Source organism: Nyctibius grandis, chromosome 4 (assembly GCF_013368605.1).
Source record: "Nyctibius grandis isolate bNycGra1 chromosome 4, bNycGra1.pri, whole genome shotgun sequence".
Lineage (NCBI taxonomy): Eukaryota > Metazoa > Chordata > Aves > Nyctibiiformes > Nyctibiidae > Nyctibius > Nyctibius grandis.
This window is the reverse complement of record NC_090661.1, coordinates 48,569,710-48,588,673: the sequence shown is the minus strand read 5'-3', so window position 1 is coordinate 48,588,673 and position 18,964 is coordinate 48,569,710. Positions and strand designations below refer to the sequence as shown.

General features: G+C 43.0%; 1 protein-coding gene across 5 annotated transcripts in view; it reads right to left on the bottom strand.

Moving 5' to 3' along the window:
- Positions 1 to 18,964, bottom strand: part of NRXN3 (neurexin 3) — a 1,063,598-nt gene that overhangs the window by 1,029,307 nt on the left and 15,327 nt on the right. For all 5 annotated transcript variants that reach the window (XM_068400267.1, XM_068400270.1, XM_068400271.1 and 2 more), the window contains exon 2: positions 1,381 to 1,398. In XM_068400267.1, the coding sequence (XP_068256368.1) occupies positions 1,381 to 1,398 (18 nt within the window). The remainder of the gene's footprint in view (positions 1 to 1,380; positions 1,399 to 18,964) is intronic.

Genomic DNA, 18,964 nt, shown 5'->3' with positions numbered 1-18,964 from the left:
ACTGACACCAACAGCTTCAGGATGTGGTGGAGAGACCTGTGACCCCGAGCCCTTGGCGCATGTCCTGTCAGATGAGAGGAGACAGGAGTTCGTGGACACCTCAGACTGGGGCAGAGAAGGTACATGTTCAGCCCCATGGGTCACTGAAAAGATTCAATGTTACAGTTGACAGAGCCTTTCTTTCCAAGGCATGCCAGGCAACGTTTGCTGTTTGGCCACTTCCATCCGCATTGTCTCCAGCTGAGATGCGCACAGAATGCAAAGGACTTCAGAAGAACAAAAAGGGGGCTGATGAGAGAAGCCAAAAGGCTAAATATGCAGGGAAATTACCCAAGCGGCTGGCCCTCACTGCATCTCTCTGGTGTTTCACAAAATCTGATTATCCAAGTGTAGAAAAGAAGCAACTGAACAGAGAACTCATTCCATGTCCAGGTCAGGTTTAATAAAAGTTATGCAGAAAGCTGAGAAGGAAAAGAGCCTCAACTCTCCCATCATCCCACTCCAGCCAGGGGAATGCCAGCTGCTTCCCTGGGCTCTCATTTCCATTTCACATAATGATAAACTAGGTGGAGCTGCCTGAGTGTGAGGTAAAAATTAGTTTCTTAAGCTTCAGTGGCAACAGGATGTGGACTACAGCGTAAAGTGGTCTAGTTCGATTAACCCTTGTAACTGAAGTTGGGGGACTCAGATCCTTTCGGCAATGAGAGAGAAATCTGAGAAGGGAGGTTTGGAGTCCTCTCTGGTAAAATATTTCCTTGTGGAAGAAATTTCCAAATAAACAAGCACATAAAACACATATTCTTTTTTCCTTTTAAATCAATCATTTTTGCCCTGTCAGGAATTCAAGTTTTGATAACTAAATAAGATCAAACATTCACATTCGGCCAGAAAGATACTCACTGTTTTTTAAAACCTAAAATAAAACAACAGTAAAAAAACCCCCTTTGTTAGTGGAAATGAAACTCAACAGTTATCAGTGGGACTACCAAATGGAGCAGACTGCAGTAGGAGAAGGAAAATGACTGAACTAGATTTGTATGCCAGGCAGACACGTATCAGAAATAAACTGTATATAATGCAATGCTCAATACCAGGTAATTAGCAATACAAACATCCATTTTTAACGTAATTTTCATTCAGAAAACATCCCTTTAACTGACCAACACAATGTAATCTCTGAAGAGGGAAGTTTGTGACCTTTGCTACTATGAAGCCCTCCTTCTTAGCACAGACTTTGCAATCCAGACCCTGTGATGCCCAGTATGAAGATTTGTTCTGTACGCTCTCACAAAGCAGGGTGAGATTTCTGTTCCTGGCAAATGCCCACCACCACTCCTTAAAGAGCAGCCTTTCAGCTGCTCTTTAACAAGTAACACTTACCTGGAATATGATTGACATCTGTCAAGGTGTTTTCATGGCAAGCAGAAGGAAGAGAAGAAAAAGAGAGAGAGAGAAGAGAGAAACACCATTAGAGATGCACACAGCAACTCAGCATCCTTGCATGGAAATCAATTTCATGCAAAACCAGAAGTAATTAGGTTTGTTTGAAGGCCACCCATCTGCAGCCAAGCACCCAGCCATGCAAGGGAGGAGGCATTGGCTCCCTCTCCGCTGTGCATGTAAAAGTGAATCCATCATCTTATCCGTCCGGAGAGAGAGTCCCTGGAATCAGATAGAACCAAGCCACGTCAGTTCCTGTAAGAATATTGGTTAAAATATTCTACTGTTTTTCACACACAAATGCAAAAGAAAGAAACAAAGAACAACCTGCCTACAGTAGGTTTCTATTGCACATAAATTCAAGCAAGTTTTCAGACAAAAGAAAAGAACCTGCTCCCCTTTTTGAGGGGCCATGTGAATTTATGACCAGGTGCAGGACACTCAACGTAGTCCCGAAGTCTAGAAAAGAGCCCATTCCTTTTCATTCCTCCTGCCCATCATTCCCAAAACAACATCCTTCATTGCAGACAGCAGCAAGGGTGCGGGAGAAGGAGTGCCAGAGGCTTGCACATCCCACATGTTGTCTTTTCACAAGATGCTGAATTCAGACCAAATGTCATTAAGTATTTTTTCTCTTTGCGACATAAGACTGCTTTTCAGAATCAATCACATAAATCCCAAAATAAATTAGTCCTTTATAAAAGAGAAGAGCAAGACTGTGTAAGTGATAGCATCGATCACAGAAAAGGCATATCTTTGAATATAGTGTCTGTTTTGGACAAAGCCCACCAATCCCAGAGAACATACTTTAAAGAAATGCATCTCATAACATTTTTAGCATCCCAAGTTTAGTCTTGCTCTGAACAGCTATGCTTATCATAACACCATGAGGGAGGAACCCCTGAAATCTCATGGGATTAGACTAGATCAATATTTTCTTTCCAAGGCAGCCCTCCAAAGCAAATAATGAACTTGCTTGAGGAAACAGTGGGGCCAAGTCCATAGGTAGCATTTTTCCCTGGAGGCTTGACCTTGCCCAGGAGTTGTGCTGCTGCAGGTATCATCTTTCCAGTAAGACTTCAAAGCAATATATTAACAATTTGGACTACTACAGGTCCCAGAGCACTTCTGCCACAAGTCTAGGAGCATGACATGCTGGGTGCTTTGGCTACACACCAAGGTCTAAGAATGTATTCTCCTTCCCTGAATATCCCCTCCAATTTCCATCAGTATTCCCCCTTCCTGTCCAAACCAGCTGGGTTGCTGTGAAATCGGTGCCTCTTGTCTTCCCAAGACACTTGCATTTCAGTGGTGAGTGACTGATTCCTGTGCACAGTGCTTTTTGTTTATCACTTTCTGTTGCTTTCTGTTTATCACTTTGTAATGGCTCCAGAATCATTTGAGGAAAAGTCCCTGTGGTACATCACACATATATCAAGCCATCCTTCCCTAAGGAGGTAATAACCCAAATAAAAAATGCACAAAGAGGGGAGGGACTATTACATCAACTCATTTAATTTCCATAGCTTCTACTAAACATATATGTCAGATCCGATGAGTGTCATTTGTTGCCTTTCCTCTTTTAACACATAACTGTATCTAAGAACTGGTGTCTTGGCATGCGAGCCTGGAAGGACACTTAGCACTGAAAGTTTGCCTGTAAGTAATTATTTTTAGGAAGGAAAAGAAAACAAGTGTCAGGCAGCAATGCATACACTGAAGATGGAAGGCAAAAGGAGGTGAGAGCAGTGGCAGAAGAAAGGAGCAGACGCTTACACACTGCTGCAGAATGTGAGCATGATGCCAAAGAATTTACAAGTCCACAGCTAGGACTTGACTTGAGGTGTTGCTTGGGAAAATCAGTGGCAGTCAGAGAAGATGATCACACATTTCAGAAGAGGAAGAATGGAGCACCATAACGTACTGCAAATGTTTCTGATAATCCAGCAGCTGCCCCAAAGGCTATCCTAAGCAGGTACAAAGCTCTAGACCCATGTTGTCACAGAATCACAGAATCAACCAGGTTGGAAGAGACCTCTGGGATCATCGAGTCCAACCGTTGCCCTGACATCACCCTGTCGACTAGACCATGGCACTAAGTGCCATGTCCAGTCTTTTCTTAAACACATCCAGAGATGGTGACTCCACCACCTCCCTGGGCAGCCCATTCCAATGTCTAATAACCCTTTCTGTAAAGAAATTCTTCCTGATGTCCAACCTGAACCTCCCCTGGTGAAGCTTGAGGCTGTGTCCTCTTGTCCTATCGCTAGTTGCCTGGGAGAAGAGGCTGACTCCCACTTCACTACCTCTCAGCCTCTCTGCACACCTGACAAAGGAGCAGGCACAGCTGCAGCCCAGGCTATCTCGGGGGCCCCGAAACAGCAGACAGCCTCACCAGGGTGTCTGTGCTCCAGGAGGGAATCTGTGGGATGTTTAGGGAATAAAAAGGATCAGCAGATAGAAAGGGCAAAGGAAAGAGCTAACCAAGGGTGAGCAAGGGATAAACACATTAAGCAAATAAGAGAAGAGGCAGTGGGCTGTAACTGATACACTGCTTGAAATAATACTTATTTAACTGTGTGTGAATTAAACAGGTCATAAAGCTGTTAAAAAGGGGAACAATGAAGTGTTAAGAGCTACACAAGTATCTCTAAAACGTAGTTTCTCAATGGCAAGTAACAAAGGGCAGAAAGCAGGGGGATTTCCTTTTACTGATATTTTTTGTTCTGATGTCCCTAAGAGCAGGCATGGCCAATCCTGGTTGGTTTTAGTCTTTCAGCTTTCTTTTTGCTGTATCATTTTTGGAAAGTCTCCACCCAACACAATTTCTGTATACACTAGTTGCATCAGAAAAGTCACTGTTTGCATCTCTGCGACACTTTTGCAGTATTTACCTATGTGACAGCCCAGTCACTAGTGTTACTTCCCATACTAAATACAAAGGGAGTTTCTTGTATTGCAGACACCCCCCCATGTGGTATCTGCTAGCAAATGCTGATTTTCAAATGGTGAAAGTATTTATTTTTTATTTTAAAACACACATGAGAAAGCACTGCTTTCTTTGTGAAGTCAAAAACGTCATATAGCCAGTCAGTCCTCACAAAAGACCCTACAGTAAATACCACTGTGGCATACAATTGAAATTGCCATGCAAGTCCTCACGGGAAATCCCATAACACCTCTGCAGTGTGGTGTGCCACTCCACTGTGGTGCACAATTAAAACTGTGATTGCATATATCAACAAAAGGGACCCTTAATAAGAAACCTCTGATGCAGTACCTTACGGCTGGTGGCTCCACAATTAGCAGAAATCTAATGCCTCAAGAAAGGTGGAAGATAGAGATGGCAAATAGGCAGAGTGACCAGATTTGGGGAGCTGAGTTGACTCTCCTTCAGACCTTGTCATCTGAGATGTTCTCTCAAATTCTCTTCATGTTTTTCTGGTTTGTTTTCAAAATGACTTTTTAAAACATGTTCCCCAGTCTCTTCCTCTTCCATCAGCACTACCTTCCTCCCCGTATAGGGACCTCTTATCTGCCACAGGGACTGAGGAGGTACAGCATTCCCCGATTAAACAGGGAGCATGCAAAACCCATGGCTAACAAAAAGCCCAGTGACCATGGGACTTACTGCCGTACAGACGGAGGTTTCTCCACTTTCTCCAGCTCAGAGCACTTCAAACACAGAAAGGTCTGCCTCTCAACAACAGACATGGCAGAGTTTGCTTTATCCTATACACAAGAGTCCATTTATCACTCCTTTGTAAAGGGCTGAGCCACAAGCCGGTGCTGTTTGCTTTTGTTCTTCGATGCTAATAGCTGGGTTGAAAGAGGGATCAGCAGGGCTGCTGCCTTTGTCTGGTGCAACCCCAGTCATCTGGGTGGGGGGAAGGGGAAGCAATGGCTGTCACTGAGCTGCACACTGGGATCATTAAGAACTTCACGGTACTAGCAGGTGTAGGCCTTATTGTCTCACTCCAGAAAAATTGGACCCTGTAATTTGTGTTAATGGAGTGTTGAACACTTCTGATTTTATTCAGCAGAGACAAGTGGTGACACATACACAAACAAGTTCATTACAATCAATTACATTTCTCTGTGTCCTTTGTCCTATGGGATCTCTTAGGCTTCAGTCTCTCAGGAATAGTACTCAATATGTTGCACAGAATTGCAGACATTTGTGGTACTGTGCCTTTACACAGCTAATACTTGGGATCCCAAAGAACTTATTAGCTGTGCATATAGGAATCATTCATCCAGTACTGAAATGCAGCCAGCTCTAAAGTGAAAGAGACAGATGTTTAACAGCTTATAGGAACACCATACAGCAGTTTAGCCTGTCAGAGTAAGAACAAGAACTACTTAAAGAGGCAGAATGAATCATGGCTGATTCTACTAATAATGCCATGTGATTTTAAAGCACTCCTGATTTAAATGAGGTGAAGGGATTTGATTTCAAATCTTATCTGAATGATTAACAGTGATTTGATGCCTCCAATGCTCTTCTCCATACTGCGTGCATTAATGTTGTGGGCAGCCTGCCCTCTCCACAGAGTCAAATGTGAGGTTGACTGACATGTGCCTGAGTACAACACCTTCTAAAGTGTATGAAGTTTGAGTGGATCCTATATCTACTAAAGAAAATGTATCCTTTACCTCAAGGGGCCAAGCTTTCTCCTCTCAGGTAACCAAGATACTCAAGCAGAGCGTGCGCTATAGCTAGCTGGGGAGACATTTGCAAGCCACTATGGTTTTGCTGCAATTGCCTGGCCATTTAGAAAAGTGGTTTCATATCAACATGGTATAGATGGATTAAGTATGCCTGCTGCTTTCAGAAACCAATGCACAGAGTTACTTAGCTCCAGTAAAAGTAAAAAAAAAAACAACAAAAAAATCTTAGAGAAATGAATTCATAATATCCCTCTAATTAACTCTGTATCATTACTATTCTTAGATAAAGCTGCTTGCTGATTTCACAGCTTTCAGTGAAAGTACCATCCTCTCCCACACATCCCAACAAATATGCTCATGTACATTCCTCAGGGCCCTGGCTACATTGCTGGGGAAAAAGTCAATAGTTCTGTAGCCTACTACCAGCGAAAATCCAACCGGAATTTAATTACTCAGTGCCCTCCAAACAATCTGTTGATCTTCACTTAAACTGCCTAGATGCATGGCCTGAGCACTCCAGGATGAAGCTTCTTTCTACTTTACCCTAGGTGCCTGGGCACTGGAGGAAATAGAGGATTTGCTCCCTGCTATTTTGCACAGCACCCCCCTACATCTCCATTCAGCCAGTTGTGTCCAGTCTTGTGGAACACACAATGATACATAACTGTGTAACTTCTGAATGGCAGTTACAAGCAGAAAAAAACCAAGTGTCCTCCATATTCATCACAGATAGAATGAGAAGAAACTTATGATGCAGAAAGGGAAGTTTTGGTTTAATGTTAGAAAAATTTGGTAGCAACAGGGTAGTGAGGCTTTGAAATAGCTTGGCTACTGGGAGTTAGCCACCAGCACTGGAGACTATTAAGAAAAGACTAGACAACTATTTCTCATTAATTTTTCAGATACACCTGATCTTGTCTTGGAAAGACTAGTTAGCCCTTGAGACCTTTTCCAATCCCATTTTCTAAGATTTTATTATTCTAATTCAAAACACACTCTCCCCAGACAATCCCGTCAGTAACAGCTGCCAGGCATCACAAGCTAAGACCTTCAGTAATGGAGCAGGGAAGACACCAAGGCCGAGCCTCTGACTGCAGCCAAGCGCAGGTACTCAGGGAAGAGTCAAAGGAACTGAGAAAATTCACAGTGCCCTTATTAACAGCTTCCAGCAATGACAGACTGGTGGAGGTTGTATTATGATCAAAATGTGTAACATGCCTTGATGGACTTTTCCCTCCTTGAATTTGTCTGGTGTCTTCTGGAACTAGAATTGATGTGGTGTGAAACGGTATTTTCGTTTGTTCATTTAAAACCTGCAACTGAATATATCACATTGGGCATTGCCTACCTGTTGCTTTATAAAATATTATGAACAAACACTCTCTCTTCAGCATCACCACAGCACTCTTGATTGTAACTATCTACCTCACCTCCTGCTTTAGACACTTCTTTTCTAAACTGAAGAGTGTCGGTCCATCAAGACCCTTCACATATGGCAGCCATTCTGTGCCTACAGTGAAAAGACATCTACATTGTCTGCAGCAGGACCAGTTTTGAATTTTATCCTTGGGTTAGTTGTACCGGGTCATTTGTGTAACTAGTATATTTTAGCACAGGTCTAAACCCATCAGAAGCCTATCCCTCCCCTAGGGGCATACAGTACTACACAATCTGGCCGAAAATCCAATGATAACAAAGCTGTTATTCTTGTCAGAAACACAGGCTGACAAGTTCATGAATAAGAAATATAGACTGTGTTTGAACAAATCAGCCTAAGAGCACTCTACCTCTCTGGGGATCCTTGTTCCTCTGGACTTCCTTGTTCCAGGAGCTACAGTTCCCCTGAAGGAGGAATAGATAGCAGAGGACAAAAAAAGCATGTCATAGAAAAACATGGACACTCTGATAGCATGTGTCCAAGTTACACATGTACAGTACACAGTCTCCTCCACAAACACTACCATTTGTCATTCAATGTTCCACGCAAACAACAAAAGCCACTATACAGTTCTCATCATGTTACATACTGCAAGTGCTAAAGCTTTTTCCACCTAAATGGCCACCCACAGAAAAAAAGGGGTGACTTTCCTGCCTTTAACTACAATATTTGGGACCATTATTTATAAGCCATTCATATATTAGGAGCAGTGGCAGGGCTACACAGAAAGTTGTTTTTGCATTTTCATAGGTCATCTTCAGTGGTAAAAAGAGGAAGATGATTTCTCTTTCCCTCACAGCTCGGATAAAACAAGAACCTATGACCTTCTAAAAGCATACATTGCTCATATACTTGTTTTTTCACACTTCTGTAACATTACCTAGGCATCTCTGTACCTGCTTCCATGCAAACACTTACAGCTGGAAACTCCTATCCTCATTCAGATTCCCCTTCAAGGTGAGAGAGCCTCACACTTTGCAAAGCCTTTCAAAAACTGCTTGCAACAGAGTTACATTCCCATGGACAGCTGTTTCCTCATGTTCTAACTACAGATGAAACTAGCTTCATATTACAAGCCAAATTTACTCTTGACTTTACCAAGGACTAAATCACCCAAAGTGATGCTTCAATGGCTGCATCATATCACAGCAAGAGATGTTCCTGTAAGCTGGAGGCGACTCACTCAACAGATCTTAGGGATACAGGAGCCAGTTCCTCTCTAACGGCCTTCCTGTTTTAATTGATTTAGGCATCAGGAAGGGATGGTAACTGGATGGATCTCCCTTAATGAAATACCCTCCCCACCAGGAATGCCTTCACCGGATTCACCAACATAGCTACTTCTTCTCAGATCTCTCAGACCCAGCAAAGGCAATAATGCTAGAAGGTTACCAGGACATAAAGACAACAGGGAGCTTGCTGATGATGATGCACAACAGTGGAGTTTCCCATGCTGACCACCACAAAAATTAACGTATTTTTGAGCAGTCTTGTGGTTTACACTAAAGTGAACTAGCCATGTGACCCAAGAAGCTAAAACTAGTTTCACTGCAGGCAGTCTGCTGTCTGCTCAAAGTACTGAAATCAGGTCTGTGGTGTTTTACCTTCGTCTGCACCACCTGCAAGACTGACACAGAGACTGGAAACCAGGGCATTACCCACCATATGCCACAGGAAAAGAGTACCTCTCCGCCTGTTGAGCAAGAACCTGCATGCTGAGTATTTTCAGCTTTGTCTTGTTCTCAGAACATCACCATGACAGCTACTAAAGGCATTTACTACCCCCAAAATCCACTGCAAGTTGTGCTGCTTCCATTCCTCTCTTATCATCCAAAAAATGATGGACAGGAATGAACTTTGGGCATATGCCATGTGACATATACAGCACTAAGGATATTCAATAAATACTAACACAAAGAACAGAAAAAGAGTTAACACAAGGAGATTTGGAAAAAAAGCAATAAGTAAGCAGAGAAAGGGCTCGTTAAGCCTATGAAGTGGCCCAAGCTATAATCTATTTGCTGTGCCCAGTCTTGGAATTAATAAAGCAAATCCCTCAGTAAGTCTGACAGAGTTATTAGAGGATGTTAATATTCCCCTCAGAGCAGTCTGAAGAAGCAGAGCTAGAGCCACTGAAGGCTGTGACTAGCCTAGTCAGGCAAGGGCAGAGCGAGAGGAAGGGTGACCCTTCTCCAAACCCACTTGACTCTCGTTGTCAGCATTGCTTACTCCTACCCAGCCTGATCTGGAAAGGGTTAGAGGCTGCAGAACAAGATGGAAACCTGCAAGGAGGAAAACTCCCCATCCCCAGTTCTGCTGCCAACCTAATCTTACATGAGACAGGAAGAGAGATGCTGCTCCCCTGGTTGAGCTCTGTGCTATCTGAGCCCTTCCCTGATCACAGCAGGCCTGGGTGCCAGGTCACATCAGGGAGGACATCCCGTACCACTGGCCTCAGAGACCACCACCTGAGTTCTGAAGAAGCAGCAGCTTGTGCAGCCTTGGAGGGCAAGGAACACTCCTTTGCCTGGTTACACCTGGCACTTACTAGTGCCATATGCCAACACTCTTTGTGCTGCATCGCAGCATCCCAAGGCAGAAATGGCATAGTATATCCATCTGCAAGGCACATGGATGTCCCACAGAAATCGAGAGGTGGCATTTTCCACACTAAAAGGGACCTCTAGCAGGCTCCACCCGGTAGCCCAGATACTGTTTCTTCAATATCATGGTACCTTTTTGTGGGAAGGCCTAAGTAGAATTATTCTCATTTCACCACTGAATCCAACTCACACAATGTTACGCATTTCCTTAAAAAAAGGGAGGGAGAAGGGGAAATAAAACTCCCGCTTTCTTTCTCAATACTGATTATAGCTAATACAGAATCAAATCTAGGTTTATTACAGGATTCAGATTGGATTAATTTGTAACTCAGTTCTGTACTGGGAGCCTTGTAGAAGACACTGTTACTTGAGATAATGATCTTGACCAGGCCATGTCTGCTCTGTTAGGGCTTGTACTTAGGGCTTGAGAAGCCCATACGTTAGCAGGAGTAACCACAGCATGGGAACCTGCTGGAGTGTCCTGTGCCAGCCTGTGCTGTGTGCTGGTGGGTGTTAGGACAGAAATTACAACCCAACCCATCAGGAGAGGATACATGATTCTGTTTGCTATGCAAAAAAAAAAAAAGGCATTACAGCATCGGAAGGAGGAGGAAAAATCCATCCACGGTCAATCCAACGCTACATGAAAGCAGGGTTCCCAGCCTCTGAAGTGATGCAAGATTTACTCGCTATCTATATTCCTCTTTTGATTTTATCTTATTAAAATGTCTATCTTATTACACCATTTGTTGCTGAGTCTTCTTGTTTAGATCTGGAAAAGCCCCTAAACACTACCTCTCGCTCTCTCTCTCACCCACCCACTCCCCAATGCGGAACAGCTATAAGGGAAGGACACTTCAGAGAAGGTTGCAACAGTGCTGGTTAGCCACCTGGTGCCATCTGATGCTAAGATTTGTGCTTCAGTAGGTCTCTCTGGCCAAGGAATCACTCGCAGTCTCCTGTTCTAAACACTCATCTCCCTGAATTGCCTACTGATTTGAAAATAAAGACCATGATCTTGAAATTTACTTGGTATCTATAATGTGCTTAGCATGCCTCTGGGTTTGGTATAAGTAAGTATCAACTAATTATTGATTCATTCAGTCCAATTCCAATTAGGACGGAGTGCCAGTGTGCCTGTAAAGTGAGAACTCTATTTATTACACATAAAAATATATAGTGCATGATCCTCCAACTTACAATAATCACCCTAAATACAGCATGAGTAATCAGAAGAAATGCATCTTCTTTTTCTTTCCCTCCTACATCTACATATCATTTTTAGAGTATGTGTTAGTGGGTTTTATATTCCATGTTATTGCTGTATTTGCTGCTGCAATATATATATTTAAATTAAATAGAAGTCATCAAGAGGTTCTATTGGAAGCATTTGCCTTGTTTATTGTTGAAAGGCGCTGCTTGGAAAAGAGTAACTGCTGACTTAAGAAAATGTGAAACATAATGATGGGAAACAGCTGCATTCTGCATCTTTCAAAACACTACATTTTCTTGTGTGAATGTCTAAATGTAGACCTCCAGCCTGCAGCAGGATCCATGCAGATGCAGACCCAAGTGCATAATCACAGGGCACGGCAGGACCTCGTACCCACTGAATTCAGCAGATGTCTCTCTTCATTGAATAGACTAGGATCAGGACCCTAAAATTACCAGGGCTTGCATGCAGAAGAATTCTGAGCTTGTTTTTTCTATACACACTCCAAAACACTTCTCATTAAAGTGTTAAAATAATACACAGAAGCTCATGCCTAGAACAACAGAAAACAACCAGAGAAGGTGTCAGAAGAAGAGCTGTACATATTTTTGGTATTGAAAAAGTGTTTTAAAATTTCTACTCTTTCTTAAATGTGTGAAAAGAAGTGTGTGCAATAAATAGTTCACACCTGTTATACCCAAGACACTGCTGAGCAGTACGAACCTTTTAACCTCCAAGCCACCAGTTCAAATCCACTGTATGTCAATAAAGATTCAAAATTATTCCCAGCTAGAAGTCCTTCCAAGACCAAAGTGAAAGCAGGTGAGTGGAGCCCTCAATTAATATCCTGGTTGATTTCTGAATCCAGAAAAGCCACCATCATCATAATTGGCTTCCAAAGTGCACAAAGAGCACTGTATAAACTGAGAAAGCACAACCCCCTCACCAAGACGACAGCCAAACACACTATCAAACACTAACACTAATTGATACCTCACCCATGTATTAAGCACAGAAAGAACACAAGTTAGTCTCTTATTTCTAAATGCAATCTCTTTACAGAAAATTTCCACCAGATGTTTGTTGCACGAGTAAAAGCTAGTACCTCTCCTCCAGAAACTGTTATTCCTATTTAAAATTCGTACCAGCCAGGATCCAGCTCTAAGTGTTCATGCACCAAAAAGCATGGAAAAGGAAGGTGTTAGGACCAGCAGCACATGTCAGGCTGACCAAAGGTATTTGTACCTTTGTGTCTGTGATGAGGTTATGGAGACCCACAGCCCTCTCTTATTCCTCGAACAATTCAGGGCCCATAACTGCAGCATGAACCAAGGAAAGCTGTTCAGTTTATTCTGATTACATCTTACAGAGCCTCATTCACTGCCAGGTAAGTCATCAGTCCCATACTTAGAGAGTTAATACAAACTTCCTTCATTAGGGAGACACAGCCCTGAAATAAAACAATAACCATTAGGGAGCAGAGACACAATTCATCTTTGGATTTCAGTGATGGTCATAAGCACTACTGCTGAGGGATTTGGAAGAGGGACTGTACCTGCTTTTCCATGTCCTCTAATTACTAAAAGGGTAATATCTGTTCTCTCTTCTTGAAGAATGTCAGTGTGGATCCCACTGGAAATGACTGGAAAGAGTAGCCTTGCACGACTGTAGGAGAAAAGTATTTCAGTTATACCAAGGAGTGACTGAAGGATGGTATTCCTGAACTGGCATCTGACCTAGCTGCCTTTTCAAAGACATAATGTTTAACAAGATAGAAAATTGATAATTCTGTATTGCCACCTCACAACATGTTGCAGAAACAGGCACTAACATCCGCTTCTGAGTTCACGGAACCTCAGAATCACAAAGTAGTTGAGATTTGAAGGAACCTCTCAAGACCATCTATTCTGATCCCCCAATTCCCTCAGGGTCATACTAGGTTGTTCAGGACATTAACTAGCCAGGTTTTTGCTGTCTTCAAGGATGGAAGACTATGCAACAGTTAGTGAAGTATGCCTGGATATGCAAAGCAACCCATTCATTTAAAGAGAGCTGGATATAACATCTAAGTGGTTCAGAAAGGTGTATCTTTGATAGGCTGGGTATAGCCATAAATACACAGTGAGGTGGTCCAAGAGATGTACTCCTTTCCCCTCCACAGAGAAATATGAGTTTGAGAAAAGCAACAGCACAGATAATGATTTGCAGAGAACCCCAAGGACATGGTAGGAATGAAGCTGCAGTTTCAGTTACGGAATCATGGAGTTTCAGTACCATCTTTTTGCAATTGAATGCTGCATGATACAGTTGAATGAACTGAAGATGAGTCTTTGTATTAGGGGACATCCACAATAACCATAGAATCATAGAATCATTTTGGTTAGAAAGAACCTTTAAGATCATCAAGTCCAACCATCAACCTAACACTGCCAAGTCCACCACTAAACCATGTCCCTAAGCACCACATCTAGACATCTTTTAAATACCTCCAGGGATGGTGACTCAACCACTTCCCTGGGCATCCTGTTCCAATGCTTGACAACCCCTTCGGTGAACCAATTTTTCCTGATATCCAATCTAAACCTCCCCTGGTGCAACTTGAGGCCGTTTCCTCTCATTCTATCATTTGTTACTTGGGAGAAGAGACTGACACCTGCCCTGCTACAACCTCCTTTCAGGTAGTTGTAGAGAGTGATAAAGTCTCCCCTCAGTCTCCTTTTCTCCAGACTAAACAACCCCAGTTCCCTCAGCCGCTCCTCATAAGACATGTGCTCCAGACCCTTCACCAGCTTCGTTGCCCTTCTTTGGACTCTCTCCAGCACCTCAATGTCTTTCTTGTAGTGAGGGGCCCAAAACTGAACACAGTATATGCAGTGAGGTCTCACCAGTCCTGAATACAGGGGGATGACCACTTCCCTAGTCCTGCTGGCCACACTATTTCTGATACAAGCCAGGATGCTGGTGGCCTTCTTGGCCACCTGGCCACACTGCTGGCTCATATTCAGCCAGCTATAGACCAATACCCCCAGGTCCTTTTCCACCAGCCAGCTTTCCAGCCACTCTTCCCCAAGCCTACAGTGGTGCATGGGGTTGTTGTGCCCCAAGTGCAGGACCCAACACTTAACCTTGTTGAATCTCATACAGTTGGCCTCAGCCCATCAATCAGCCTGTCCAGATCCCTCTGCAGAGCCTTCCTACTCTCAAGCAGATCAACACTCCCACCCAACTTGGTGTCATGGGTGAACTTACTGAAGATGCACTCGATCCCCTCATCCAGATCACTGATAAAGATATTAAACAGAACTGGTCCCAGCACTGAGTCCTGGGGAACACCACTCGTGACTAGCCGCCAACTGGATTTAACTCCATTCACCACAACTCTTTGGGCCCGGCCATCCAGACAGTTTTTTACTCAGAGAAGCGTACGCTCATCCAAGCCATGAGCAGTCAGTTTCTCCAGGAGAATGCTGTGGGAAATGGTGTCAAAGGCTTTACTAAAGTCTATTTAGACAACATCCACAGCCTTTCCCTCATCCAGTAAGTGGGTCATCTTGTCATAGAAGGAGATCACGTTAGTCAAGCAGGACCTGCCTTTCATAAACCCATGCTGACTGGGCCTGATTGCCTGGCTGTCCTGTATGCGTCAGGGGCGTTCTCACATCCTGTACATGAAGAAGAAACATTCAAATATAGTACAGTCTAATGCTGCTTCAAAGCAAACTTTAGAAAGCAGACACTGAGGCTTCAGGTAGAAGTTAAATCTCTTAATGAAAAAAACTCAGTATAATGTAGATCCTAAAGGATACTAATACTGGTAATACTGAATTTAAAACAGAATACATAATTGGATGTAACTGCATAGCCGTGTGGTACACTAACATTGTTGCAAAGTGAACCCCAAGAATTGAATATTAATCCACCATGTTACAAGAATAGCATGTAGGGGCCATCTTCTTACCAGGGGCTTGCACAGGTTCAGATAGCTTTAAGTAGCTCCTATTTAAAACTCATACTGTGAAAAGTACCTCCTCCTGGATGAGAACATGTTGGCTTGTGTAAAAATCTCCTGAATCTGGAAGAAGCAAACTGGTAGTCATATTCAGCTGCTCACCTCCCATCTGTCATGCACAGCAGCCACTCAACTAGGAACATTATCTGCAGGTCATTCTGATATACATCCACCTAAGATGGAAGAAGGGTGGGGGCCAGCTGGACATCTAGACAGGTATGACAACCCAAACACTGTCATTTGGTAAAAGGTGATCAGGAAAATCATAGCCTTGTACCACCTAATCCTGGATATTAGGCAGCATACATGGGGAAGTAATAGAAAACGACACAGTTGCAAAATTAAGCCAATAGAAACCTAGCACAGACAGTGTATGAAGCAGCAGATGGAGCACATAGTATCCTCCCTTGTAAACACGTCTGTCATGAAATATCTGTATTAATAGAATGTATAGAAGAACATTTATAAGGACTTTTTCAGCAGTCACCAGTTGCTGGATATCATAAGTCGGGTGAGGAAGATTGCCAGCTTGGAGGCGTTGAGCAACAGGGTTAATAACACTATATCCAGACCCCAACAATTTCCCAGTGAGAGAACAACTGAGTACATCTCCCTGGCTGTTTATGTAATGTAACATTATATGGACATATTGCTTATCAGCCATGCCACAACAGAACTCTGTAAAACAAGCAGAAACACTATGAAGACCAGCCTGACAACTTTCTATTCCAGGACATCTGTAAATTCATCTCCTTCCACGAGCACATTACTCACCACTGCAGACAGCTCAAGTGAATACCTGTGCCCTATAGTAATACTGCCCTGGTCATGACTGTTGTCACTGTGGGAAGGACAATAAGGAACACTCTTTTTCTCCAGGATTAGCCACAAAAAGGTGAGATGGAAATATGTGATCCCCTTGCTCTCATGGTGCCTGGATAGAATTTATGACCTCAGTCACACTCCAGAAGGCCAGAGGTGAAGCCTAACAAATAGTATCAGTTCTGCACACCACCATTTGAGAGGCACTGATTCCTTCTTACCAGTGTAAATCCCCACCTGTAAATTACTAGAGAAAAAGAAACTATCCAAGCACAGAATATTGCTTATCAGTCATAATGGCCATGTACTTAATTGCTTGTTATGGGTGAGAGATTAACTGTTGTAGCCTCTTCTACTGGGCAAAGTAGAACACTCGTCTACTCCAAATGCTGAATGCTTGATGAACCCCCTCCCAATAACATGAAGAGTCAGGAAAAAAAACAGGCCTTGTGTTAGGAACACTGAGGTCACCAGCTCCACTCCAAGGTACACCTTACAGACTGGGTGATGGTATGCAAGAACTGTGAGCCAGTCTTGAGCTTGGAGATGTCAGTAGATAAAGGTCCACTTTACTATCCTAAACTTCAGAAAGAAGACAATATATATGCATCTGCTAGGTTCCTTCAGACCTAGAACAGGGATACAACCTCCCTTATTATTTGGTGTAATGTAGCATGAGGAAAAGCTGTTTCTTCATTCCTACATAATGTCTTGCATGACTCTCAGAGAAAGAAACACCCACTTCTATTGGGGGCAAGCTTTCTTATGAGTGACACCCTGAAAAAAGAATGGGGACAAAGATATAAAAAACTTAAAGTGGTCAGATAGCTACAGCTATACCGTAATTTACAAAAGAGGATGAGGCTGTCTCCAAAGATTTATTCACTAAACTCTGAAAGTGCTCCTAATCACAACTGCAAATTTGCAGGTGTATAATGTGTGTGGGCTGTATTATTAGGGAAGAAGACGACTGTTATCCTCCAATATATCACTAAATTTCTTGGCATGATATTCAGGTTCCTAAGAAAGTAAAATCTATTGATCTGATAATTGCATTCACTGCAATTCAATGACAGAATGCAAAACCCTAGAAAGCACCAGTTGGGCCTCCTGGTATTTCAGAACATGCAGTCCTGGCCTGTATTACAACTATAAAGTCTCACCTGAAAACATTCAGGGTTTGTCTGAACCTTTAATGTCTAATATTCCATGGTAGCACCTTGCCATCATGGTAGACATAGCCATACCGTTTGGGATGTCCAGTGCCATCTGCAAGACCACCTTGGCCAACCCCCTCTTTTACAACGCCTGAACACGTTCCTCTGTTAAAAATGTGGTAAATTACATGCTGCCACCTTTCAGTAGTTCTTCAGAGTCACATTTGGTGTTGACTGTTCCTTATAATTTTATGCCCTACAGGATCTCCTTCATGAAATGCTTGACTCTCGTATAAAGAAATCATATGTCGGCAGAAGTAATGACTATAGACATATTCAGTCCCACAGGAGGAACTTCAATCCTTTCTCCACTCATTTTGCACTGCATATTACTCAACTGATGCTGGCAAAGGGTTCTGGCATGATCAAAGTGGCCTATTTATTACTATAGTAATTTTGGTTAGACCATCTGATGTCCTGTAAGCTACACTTGATACCTTGATCTCCAAAGTCACTGAAACTCTTAAGAACAACTGAGCACTTAACAGCACCTTAATATACCCCAGTTTGCATGATACTACTTCACCAGATGACGACATAACAGGTCCTTTGGTAGTAAGCATTAGTACTGCTTTATCACTAGATCTTACTCTGCACAGTCTTTCTCCATAGTGATAGAGGAAGACATTTTCCAGTGTCTCAAATGCAGTGCAAGACCACCTTTTTACCAACTCCAGACTGCTCAGCAGTGCACAGTCTCATGACACAGAGATTATGGTTGGTTTGTTGGATACTGGCCAGCTTTGGGCTATTCCTGACAAGGTTTGAGGCAGGACTTTGGCAATCACCTTGGAGATACAAGACCTGGCTCTAGTACCAATGATGATCAAGACAGCCTTGGTGCTGCTGCCTCAACACATTAATAACATCAGCTCTGGCTGTTTTCTGCCTGCTGTCTTTTCCACACTAGTCTTTGCTTTCCTATCTGCCACAGGAGGCCCTGAATGAAGCTACCTCATCTGAGACCAGGAGGCTGGAGCTTGTCTCCAACAGGGCCTTCAAAGACTGTTCCAGCAGATGGAGCTTTTACCTCATGTCTTGCAATTTACATTCTTACAGAAAATGACAGTTGGGCATCTGCTCCTTTCTGAGATTCCTACACAAAGAAGAGATGCCTATTGTGCCCATCCCATATAATGATTGACCCTGGAAAATACAGAGCGCTTAAAGCTGGCAGGGCTTTGAATCCCAGAGGGGTTAGGAGGTGTCAGTTCAGACAGACAGAAGCAATTCATACTAAATGGTCTAGGAGATAACATAAATGAGGATTTTCTCAGAAATTAGTTTACCTTGAGTGTGTTTGTTAGCCATGTTCCACTATCTAGTTCTCTGTCATAAGGCCTGGAGGGAAATGAAAGAAGGTCACAGCACCTTTATGTCATCCTATTAAAGAAAAGGGAGACTCAAAGCTCCTACAACTCCTCTAATTTCACATACATGGAAAGTGTGGGCCAAATAGGATCCATAGTGACATGTGAAGACCTAGAAGACTTCAGTCCCCAAAGCCAAGAGCAGAGGAATGAGAAAAAAAGACAACTGTTGTAGGAAAAG